This window comes from Rattus norvegicus, chromosome 20 (genome assembly GCF_036323735.1).
Source record: "Rattus norvegicus strain BN/NHsdMcwi chromosome 20, GRCr8, whole genome shotgun sequence".
In the NCBI taxonomy this organism is placed as follows: domain Eukaryota; kingdom Metazoa; phylum Chordata; class Mammalia; order Rodentia; family Muridae; genus Rattus; species Rattus norvegicus.
The window spans coordinates 3,353,058-3,363,416 of record NC_086038.1 but is presented as its reverse complement, the minus strand read 5'-3'; the positions used below and the strand labels follow the sequence as shown (position 1 = coordinate 3,363,416).

The following is a 10,359-nucleotide window of genomic DNA, read 5'->3' as shown; positions in this document are numbered from 1 at the left end:
AGGCAAAGTCTTAGTCGCCAGGCTGTGAGGTCAGGGGCGGGGCAGGGGATTCCCCAACTCCCCAGTTTCACTTCTGCTTTTAACCGGTGTCAGGTCCTTCTGCCCGGATACTTATGACCCGCTGGCAAGTCTCACTCCCATTGGGTGCCGTGAACCCTGTGAACCAATCAGCGTCTCTCGAGGCACTGGTTGTAAAGTCCAAGCAGTCCGATGGACTTAGCCAGGTCTGGGATCTCAGATGGGGTCAAGGGCACCTCACACTCTGCTCCTGCTGCTGGTGGCCGCCCTGGCCCAGACCCAGCCCCGCGCGGGTGAGTGCGGGGTCGGGAGGGAAACGGCCTCTGCGGGGCGAGGCGCGGGCGGCACCGCGGAAGCCGGGTCACCGCGTCGCACACCAGACCCCCGCCCCTTCTCCACCCGCGTCCCGAGCCCGGCGCCCTGCTCCCCGCCCGGCCCGCGAACCCGCCCGGGATCCTGGGAGGAGGTCGGGGTCTCACCGCGCGCCGCCCCCAGGCTCGCACTCGCTGTGGTATTTCACCTCGGCGCTGTCCTGGCCCGGCCTCGGGGAGCCCCGGTTCATCTCTGTCCGCTATGTGGACGACACGGAGTTCGTGCGCTTCGACAGCGGCTCTGAGAATCCGAGATACGAGCCGCGGGCGCCGTGGATGGAGCGGGAGGGGCCGGAGTATTGGGAGCAGCAGACACGGAGAGCCAAGGGCAACCAGCAGACTTTCCAAGTGAACCTGAGGACCGCGCTCCGCTACTACAACCAGAGCGAGGACCGTGAGTGACCCCGGGTCGGAGGTCACGACCCCTCCGCGTCCCCAAACTGCCAGGGACTTCCGGGTCCCAAGTCCGAGGTTCTTAGCAGAACCGACCCAGGCCGGTTTCCCTTTCAATTTGGAGGAAACCGCGGGTGGAGCCGGGGCGGGGCCGGGTCTGACCGCGGGGTCCCGCAGGCTCTCACACCATCCAGAGGATGTATGGCTGTGACATGGGGTCGGACAGGAGCCTCCTCCGCGGGTATGAGCAGTACGCCTACGACGGCCGCGATTATATCGCCCTGAACGAAGACCTGAAGACCTGGACAGCAGCAGACGTGGCTGCGCAGATCACCCGGAACAAGTGGGATCAGGCTGGTGTTGCAGAGAGACGCAGGGCCTACCTGGAGGGCACGTGCGTGAAGTGGCTCCGCAGATACCTGGAGCACGGGAAGGAGACGCTGCTGCGCTCAGGTGCGGGGGCCGCGGGCTTCTCCTCCTCTGCCCTCGGGCTGGGACTCAGTCCTGGGTAAGAAGGAACCCTCAGCTGGGTGATGCCCCTGTCTCAGAGGGGAGACAGTGTCCCTGGGTCTCCTGATCCCTCATCACAGTGACTGCACTGCCTCTCCCAGGGCCCAGCCTTCTCCCTGGAGAGTTCTGAGTCCCTCTCAGGAGGGAAGGAGAGAATTTCCCCACTGAACAGCAGGGGCTCCCTGCTGCCAGCCATGGCCTCTCCCAGGCCAGGTTCTCTGCCCCCACCCACTCTCTGAGGACACTGACTCCTGTCCTGCTGAGTGTGTCAGCCCTTACACCTCAGGACCAGAAGTCTCCTTTTCCTCATAGGAGACATGGGCTCCAGTACACTAGGCTGGTTCCCCCAGTTTCTAGAAATTACCAAAGAATACATTCTCACAGATCCCTCCCTGATGTGGGGTTTGCCTCTCTTCCACACCCCATTTCTCTCTATTCCTACAGTGGAGAATGGTTCCATGAGCCCTTATGGGTATCCTGGAGGAATATAAATTGTGGGATTTCTTATTCTTTTTTTCTCGCTTTTTCTTATTTCTTACTTTCTTTTTTTTCTTTCCTTATTTTGGAAGGCATTATTTTGCTTCTAGTCAGAGTTTGTCTGCAAACACACATTAAATCAATTATTTTCCATTCCCTCTTCTGTTCTATGACCACCCATCTCATGCTATAGAACATCACATAAGGACGGCCATGTTGATCCACAGCCTCATGTGGATTCCCTCTTAGCTTCTGAGTCCCTCAGGAAAGTGTGCAGTTCTGTGCTGAGGGGACCAGCTCTCCCTGCAGCTCTCTAGTCAATGACAGTTGAAGTGTCAGACACACACAGGTCAGTGTCAGGGTCTCTACTATGTCTTGTGTAGACTTTAGTTTGTCTTGTTAACTGTGTGATATCTTAAATCTTCCACACAGATCCCCCAAAGGCACATGTGACACTTCACCCCAGACCTGAAGGTGATGTGACCCTGAGGTGCTGGGCCCTGGGCTTCTACCCTGCTGACATCACCCTGACCTGGCAGTTGAATGGGGAGGACCTGACCCAGGACATGGAGCTTGTGGAGACCAGGCCTGCAGGGGATGGAACCTTCCAGAAGTGGGCATCTGTGGTGGTGGCTCTTGGGAAGGAGCAGAAGTACACATGCCTTGTGGAGCATGAGGGGCTGCCTGAGCCGCTTACCCAGAGATGGGGTAAGGAGGGTGTGGGTGCAGAGCTGGGGTCAGGGAAAGCTGGAGCTTTCTGCAGACCCTGAGCTGGTCAGGGCTGAGAGCTGGGGTCATGACCCCCACCTTCATTTCCTGTTCCTGTCCTTCCCAGAGGCTCCTCCATCCACTGACTCCAACATGGAAACCAATGTCATTTATGTTGTCGTTGGAGCCCTGGTCATCACTGGAGCTGTGATCATTGGAGCTGTGGTGGCTGTTGTGAGGAAGAGAAACACAGGTAGGAAAGGGCAGGGTCTGTTTCCCCTCAGCTTCCTTTAGTAGAGCGCTCTGCTCATTAATGGCAAACATGGCCACACCCCACATTGCTGCTGTCTCCAACTGGGTCCCCTGTTAGTTTTAGAAATTTCCTCCTGTCAAGACCTTCCTTGAACTCTCACAGCTTTTCTTCTCACAGGAGGAACAGGAGGAGACTACGCCCCTGCTCCAGGTTAGTGTGGGGGGCAGGATTGTCCCAAGGTGATTAGAGTCAAGCTGGAGATGGTGGGGAGTTCTGGCAACCCATAATAGCTTCTATAGAGCAATCTTCTGGGGTCTGAGTTGTACCTTGAAATGAGTGTGTGTGTGTGTGTGTGTATTTGTGTGTATGTGTATGTGTGAATGTGTGTGTGTGCATGTGTGTTTTGTTTTACCATAGGCAAGGCCAACCCCAACAGCTCTGTGTCTCTCCCAGATTGTAAAGGTGACACTCTGGGTCTGACTGGGGAGGGGCAGTGTGGACATGATTGGGTTTCATGGACTCCCAGAATCCTCTGTGAGTTGAGGGTTGTTGGGCTGTTGTCTTCACAGTGATGGTTTGTGACTCTCGTTCTGTAGCATGAAGACAGCTGCATGGAGTGGACTGAGTGACAGACGATGTGTTCAGGTCTCTCCTGTGACATCCAGAGTCCTCTGTTCTCTTTACACACCAGTGTCTGATGTTCCCTCTGATTTTGTGAGTTCGGTGTGAAGAACTGTGGAGCCCAGCCTGCCCCTGCATTTCAGGGCCCTGTCTCTGCACTGCCCTCTGTTCCCTTCCACAGCCAACCTTCCTGCTCTGAAGTGGAAACTCAGGGTTCTCAGGAAAGTCGTTTGGATGGTGTTTTGCTGTGGCAAACAGGAGGAATGTTTCCTTACAGTGGACACAGGTGTGAAAGACTGAGATTGACTGGGGAAGGAATGTTTCCCTCAGACAGACACAGGAGAGAGGATGTTCTGCTAAAGCAAGCACATGAAAGGACATGCGATGAAGGAGACTTTGCTCACAACATGCATGTATTGGTCCGCCTTACATTGCATACTGGAGCTGTATTTGTCACGGCTCCATAGTGAGAAATGCACCAATTAACTTCTGGTGGTGTGCTGCAGTCTGTTGCTGTTTCCGAGGACTGTGGCTGACTGAATGCATGTGCTGAGCAAGACTCGTTCTGAGTCAAGGCACATGGAGGACTCTCGATGTTCAGAGGGTATAAATAGGGCTCCACAGAGTGACTGACACAGAGGTTGTCTTGCTGCTACAGCTCGCCATGGAACGCTTATGAGACTTTGCTGATCTCTGCTTCCCTGACAGAGGCCCAGCTGAGAACGTCTCCTGGGGTTCCTGTTGGTCCCTCCAGCTGACTCCTGCCAGGCCTAGCTCTCTCTGCTTGGTGATGCCACTGTTGCTCACCTGACTCTACCAAACTGGACTGCTGGTGTACACGAGGTGTTTGCAAGTGGGTAGAGCTGCTGCCGACCTGTGAACTGAACTGATTGCCACACAGTACACATGTGGTCGGAAAGCTGCCCTGGGCTCTCCCTGTAGCCAGGGTTCTCAGGGGTCTGGTGAGATCTGTCTGCTCATCTCTCAGGAGCACCTCCACAGCTGAGATAAGACCTAACAGAGAGGCTTCTCCCCTGTAACTTGGGTACCGATTCCTGAACCTGGACTGTCTTACCTTTTCCGTCTGGTGTTCTGGAGTTAACTCCCTGAAGTCTCTTAATCTCCACCCCCAGCTCTGTGCACCTGGGTCTTGCAGCTGATGCACCTGTGGTTGCTCTGCCTTTGGATGGCTCTGTATGGCAGGAGAGCAAAGTCCCCCTCAGAGGCCTGTGACCATTTAAATCATCTCATATTCATAGCACTAAAGACACGGGAGGCAGAAGCTGAGGGAAAAAACCTGACAGCTCAGCAAGGAAACTTTATTTTCTTAACTATATACGAGATATCTATTTACCAGCCTGATGCTACAACTAAACTCCAGACCTTCAGAAATCTGTCTGTGTCACTCTATCAGTCTAGTCTGCCTTTCTCTTGAGCTCCTGCAAACCCAAGAGAGCTCCTGAGCTCTCTTTCCTGGATTTATATTTTACCTGTGTCCTGCCAGCTGCTTCTCTGTCATTCCTGCAAGTCCTAAGAGAAAATCCTATTCCATAAGGGCTCTTCAAAGCATTTAGTTGCTCCCTTACCCCCTAACCTGCTGAACCATTTCACTGTCATGGGAGTTGGGGTTGGGGGCTGTCCAGGGCAAGCCACTACAGGCCCAACCATTTCACTTTATGGTTGAAGGGAGCACAAGGCCACCTGCTGACCTTGCCTCAGGTCATAGAGCAAGGACCACAGGACCTCTCCTAAGCACCTTGCCTTAAAATAAGCAGGATCTTTCCCTTTTGCGTTCTTATCTGTGGGGAATTCAGAGGCACCCAAACCACACCAGGACACATATCCTGGATCTGCCAAATGCAGTATCTACTGAGGATTTTATATTTTGCTAACCGTTAGGTTTTCTATGTACAATAATAAAATATTCTGTGACATGGGCCTGTCAGTGGTTAGGAGCTGAACATTTCTGGTCTGGGCTTTTCTGACAGACAGGGGAGGGCAGTATCTGGTCAGGCTCTCTCCTTTGGTTGATCTGGGTGAGTGCTCATGGTTTTCAGAGGAGCTCCTGGGTCAACCCTGAGCTTTATGACTTTTGATGCAATCTACAGCTTTTTTTTGTTCTGCGAGAATAAAAACAAATCAGCATCCCCAACACCATAGATTTGCTGACTTCCATTCTGATGTTAACACATCCTTGTAGTATATAGGGTGATTTAATTCCACAGTTTTTCCCTTGATCCAGTGTCTCTTGGCAGCTGTTGGTCCTCTCTTGTTAACATTCAGAAAATGCAAAGTTAATGGAGCATGATTTAGTCTACCCCTGGGGCCTTTATTCTTTCTTTTTGTTTTATACCTGTGTTCTTTAAGGTGTAATTGGGTCTTTTCTACTGTTTGCCCTGTAGAATTGTGTGGTGTAGCTGTAATGTGCTTTGTAATGAGGGAAGAATTGCTGCATCTTACTGGAGACGTATGCAGGGGCAATGTCGGTCCTAGTTTGTACACCTATTCCCATGAGAGCCATGCCTTCCAGTAAATGTGCAATTAGAGAGCCAGCCTTTTCAGAACTCAAAGCATTTGCCCATTGGAAGCCTGAGTATGTGTCAATGGTGTGGTGCAAGCCTTAGGCTTCCAAATTCTGCAAACTGAAACACATCTATCTGCCAGATTCCATTTTTTATTTACTTTGTTGGTGCCCTTAGAGTGACTTCTAGTGTGTAATGGAGTTTGGTTGTACAAAAAACAAGTAGGGCATTTCTTTATAAATTCCTTCGCTTGTTGCCAGGTTACAGAATTTTTACATTAAACCTTAACTGTTAACATAGTGGTTTTCAGGAAAATCTGAGGCTCCTAACACACTCCTTATGAATAATCAGTCATTTCCTTCATTCCCTGTCCTAATGGACCTGGCAAGGCTGTGAGAGACTGAATGTGAGTGATATGTCATGGATAATAGCTATTTCTGATTGTCTGGTGCAGAGGCAAAATAATGTGAATTCTGAATTATCCAGAATAAATTCAGCAGTTGCTGTGTGGAGAACAAGTCTTTCTGCATATTGAGACTCAGTCACTATATTAAGAGATTCAGGAAGTTTTGATAATACGATAAAGATTGCATACAACTCTGAGTTCTGCACTGAAGCACATGGGCTTTGAATTACATATTCTTTCTTTCTTTATTCTTTCTTTCTTTCTTTCTTTTTTTACTGAATTATTATCAGCCATTCCCAGCTTTTTCATCCAGATGGACTGTAGGGGCTTCAGGAAATAGTGTTCCTTTTACAGTGCATTGGACAATCCAATTAGTACTTTTTGTAAACTGAAGTTGTTTTCTTTTAGGACATTTGTAAGTCTGGAGAGATCGTTTGGAGGTTAAGAGCACTGACTGCTCTTCCAGAGGTCCTGCGTTCAAATCCCAGCAACCACATGGTGACTCACAACCATCTGTATGTAACAGGATCCCATACCCTGTTCTGACAGCTACAGTGTACTTACATATAATTAAAGAACATGTGTTAATTGCTCCCAAATAGTTGTTACAAACTCTAGGCCAGTCTACATTGATTACCCATAATGAAGGAATCTCAGTATTAGTATACGGTCTATAATTTTGATGGGTCTATTCCTACAATTGTCATAATCATACTTTTATAATTAAATCCGAATCTTTTTGTTATAAGGCTTTTAATTCTTTCCTTTTAGTGTGTTGTAAGAAGCTTCATTCTAAAATGTTATTCTCTTTGCACAATGAGACCCGTGGGAGAATGAGTTAAAGACAAAAGAACCGGGGGTGGGGCTCCGCGGGGGCTGCAGCCCCCAAACCTTGTCTAGTTGCAGGGAGCTGCACAGCACTGGGCAGGGCCGAGGGAGGAACCGCCCCCTGACGCCTGCTGCCCCCTCCTGGGCTGGGCGGGACCAGCACCATTGAGGATGCACAATGAGTTCACAGCACCTACCCATGTAACTGGGCCCAGGTCATTCAACACACTGTCGTGAGAGTGCACTGCATACACCTGACACACATATACACATATACAAAACCACACATGCATACATTTTAAAAACTTCAAGGGTGAGATTTCCGGCCTGAGGAAGTGGCTCAGAGGTTATGAGCGCTTTTGTTCTCCAGGAAATCCCAAGTTCAATTCTCAATACCCACGTCAGCTCACAATCATGTAAATACAGTTGGCGGGAGAGGGTCGGCTTCGAGTGTGTGTGTGTGTGTGTGTGTGTGTGTGTGTGTGTGTGTGTTCCCATTGTGTGCCTTGTTGTAACTGACTGGTTTTTTCTTCAGTTGAACAGACACAGTAAAGGAATCACCCATTCTGGACCGTGGCAATGTGTTGTAGACGAGGACGCAGGGGTCAGGGAGGAAACACTACTGCCCCACCCCTGACACCTCAGCCCACCCTCTCCATGCCTCTCTCTGCGTCACCACCACTCCTAAACCTAGACCTGATTTATCAGAGTTGTTTGTTTGTTTTTGTTTTTTTTAACAAAACTAAGAATGAGGTGGCTGGAGAGATGGCTCAGTGGTTACGAGCACTGACTGCTCTTCCAGAGGCCCTGAGTTCAAATCCCAGCAACCACATGGTGGCTCACAACCATCTGTAATGAGATCTGATGCCCTCTTCTGGTGCGACTGAAGACAGCTGCAGTGTACTCATATATAATAAATAAATAAATTTTTAAAAAAAATAAGGATTCAGATAGTGTCTTCTGTGGGTAATATTGCTCCGTGGATACAGAACGCTTATGGTGCACAGATGTGCATGCAAGCAAAGCCATCATAGACACAGAAATAAATCGGATGTGGGGACTGAGTACCACGTAGTAGGCTATGAGGCACCTGAGAGACTGCACCCCTCCCTGGAAGGAAGAGGCAACAGTGCGATGGGCTTTAACTCTTTTCCTTTGCACACTTTCATTACACACCCAAAGGGTGCACTTGAGCACGCTGCAGCTTTAACAGAACCCCCTTCTGCCGGAAGCCTGTTCCAAGTCTGGTGAGTGTTTACAAAGCAGGCACGCAGTTGCAGCCAGCAACTGAGCATTCATTACTCACAACCACTGAGCCTCAGAAGCAAGCTCACGGACAGCTGCTTTATCCTGGGAGCCGCCCTGGGAGCGTACAGTGGGGTGTGTGTGTGTGTGCACGTGTGTGTGTGCGTGTGTGTGTGCACGTGTGTGTGCATATGCACACAAAAGCTCTTGTCTCTGCTCTTAGGAACAGTCCTGAGCAGTGCTGTGCTCACAATGACCTGTGTGGAGCCTGCTCAGGGCCCCGGGTCGCTGGGAAGAATCTCAGCCGTGGTATTTGACAGCAGCAGAGAGATGCACGCAAGCTTTGAAGTAGTTTGTCATTGCAGCAGCTGGATTTTCCATGCACTACCTAATCGATTAATTATTAATTAGTTCATGTATGCTGGTGAACACTCAGACATATCAATTGGAAAAGGCTGTTACCAGGACTGATTGAAGCTGCTTGCTACAAAAGCCCAGCTACCGAAGTTCCTTGTCTGTGGCTCAGATAAAGGCAGGAGAGAACTGAGTTCATGATGCCTGCTGACTTCATACCTTCCATGGTAAGCAAGCACACGTTCTGATACATTTCGGTGTGGTTTTAGTTTTATTTTTTATTTTATTCTTTAAAGTAACATGGGAAAGAAAGGGTTCCTTTCTTTCAAGATTTATTTATTTTATGTCTATGAATGCACTGTAGCTGTCTTCAGACACACCAGAAGAGGGCATCAGATCCGATTACAGATGGTTGTGAGCCACCATGTGGTTGCTGGGATCTGAACTCAGGACCTCTGGAAGAGCAGATAGTGCTCTTAACCGATGAGCCATCTCTCTGACCCTTTGGTTTTATTTTTAACACACACACACACACTCACACACACACACAAACACACACACACACACTCACACACACACACACACACAAAGACACACACACACACACACCATATCACACACATTGAAGCACCAGTTGTCCTGGAACTCCAGGTGGCCTAGAGTTCAAACTCCAAAGATCTGCCTGCCTCTGCCCTCACCCTCATACCGTAGTGCTGGGGCCAAGGCCATGGGAACCACACCAAGGTTTTAATAGCACCTTGATAAACTTTAAAGGTTGTGATCCCACGCCTCTTCTGTTGCCAGGTCCTGTGCAAACAGTGGGCACCTTTGACTTGACTGATGTGCTCTACATAGATGGGATCGCTGCTAAAGTGACAAAGTCACCCATCGATCAGCTTCAGACTCCAAACTACTCAGGATATTCAGATTCCCGAGGTCAGAGGAAACTGACGTGAACATTGTATAGAACTCGGAACTCAGGAATCCCGAATCCTGAGACTGTGAAACCCCACCAAGCCCTGCAGTGTAGAGAGCTTGGCAGGGACAGCTTCACTACTGAGAAGACAGAAGGGGATACAGGAGTGCATAGGAATAATAGGGAACGGGTAAATTATTCAGTCTATTCTTACATACAACTTTGTGTATTGATACAAAATTATTGTATATTTTTAAAAGATTATATTAGCTTTGTGAATTGAAACAAAATTGATGTTTATTTGATTACATTAGTATAGATCTTTGTGTATGGATTCAAATTAAGGTTACAGTTGGTTATATTGGTATAGATCCTTGGATATTGATACAAAAGTAAGGTTATATTTTGGTAACAACATAAGAACTTTTAACTATGTATCAACCACATGACATTAAGATACCTATGAATTTCTTAACAAGACAATGGGAAGGACTAGTCCTTTTTGAAAGTGCCTATTACAAACTGTTTTAGAAAATTTGTAAGGTGTTGGGGTTCGGTCCCCAGCTCTGAAAAAAAGAAAAAAAAAAGAAAATTTGTAAAATGCTAGTTAATAGTTCATCAAACTTTTGTTTGTTTGGTTTTGTTAGGTACTAGTCTTCAAAAAACCTCAGACATCTACTGAATATAAGATTCAGAGATGTCTTATTAATTTAAGACTAATTTTTTTACAATGAGAT

The 10,359-nt window shown here is 48.7% G+C and overlaps 1 protein-coding gene and 1 long non-coding RNA gene across 14 annotated transcripts in view; one reads left to right on the top strand and one right to left on the bottom strand.

Moving 5' to 3' along the window:
• RT1-CE11 (RT1 class I, locus CE11) overlaps positions 1-7,995 on the top strand; it is a 29,642-nt gene extending 21,647 nt beyond the window's left edge. The window contains exons 1-8 of one of the 8 annotated variants that reach the window (NM_001008834.2): positions 219-311; positions 514-783; positions 960-1,235; positions 2,202-2,477; positions 2,605-2,730; positions 2,908-2,940; positions 3,148-3,192; positions 3,327-3,346. In NM_001008834.2, the coding sequence (NP_001008834.1) occupies positions 239-311; positions 514-783; positions 960-1,235; positions 2,202-2,477; positions 2,605-2,730; positions 2,908-2,940; positions 3,148-3,192; positions 3,327-3,331 (1,104 nt within the window). In that variant the 5' untranslated portion in view covers positions 219-238 and the 3' untranslated portion in view covers positions 3,332-3,346. Of the gene's footprint in view, positions 1-113; positions 784-959; positions 1,236-2,201; positions 2,478-2,604; positions 2,731-2,907; positions 2,941-3,147; positions 3,193-3,299; positions 7,028-7,642 lie in introns of those variants that run through there. The other 7 variants (XM_063279415.1, XM_063279412.1, XM_063279410.1 and 4 more) reach the window with 7 other exon arrangements.
• Positions 1-10,359, bottom strand: part of LOC120098828 (uncharacterized) — a 98,233-nt gene that overhangs the window by 18,177 nt on the left and 69,697 nt on the right. The window lies entirely within an intron of this gene.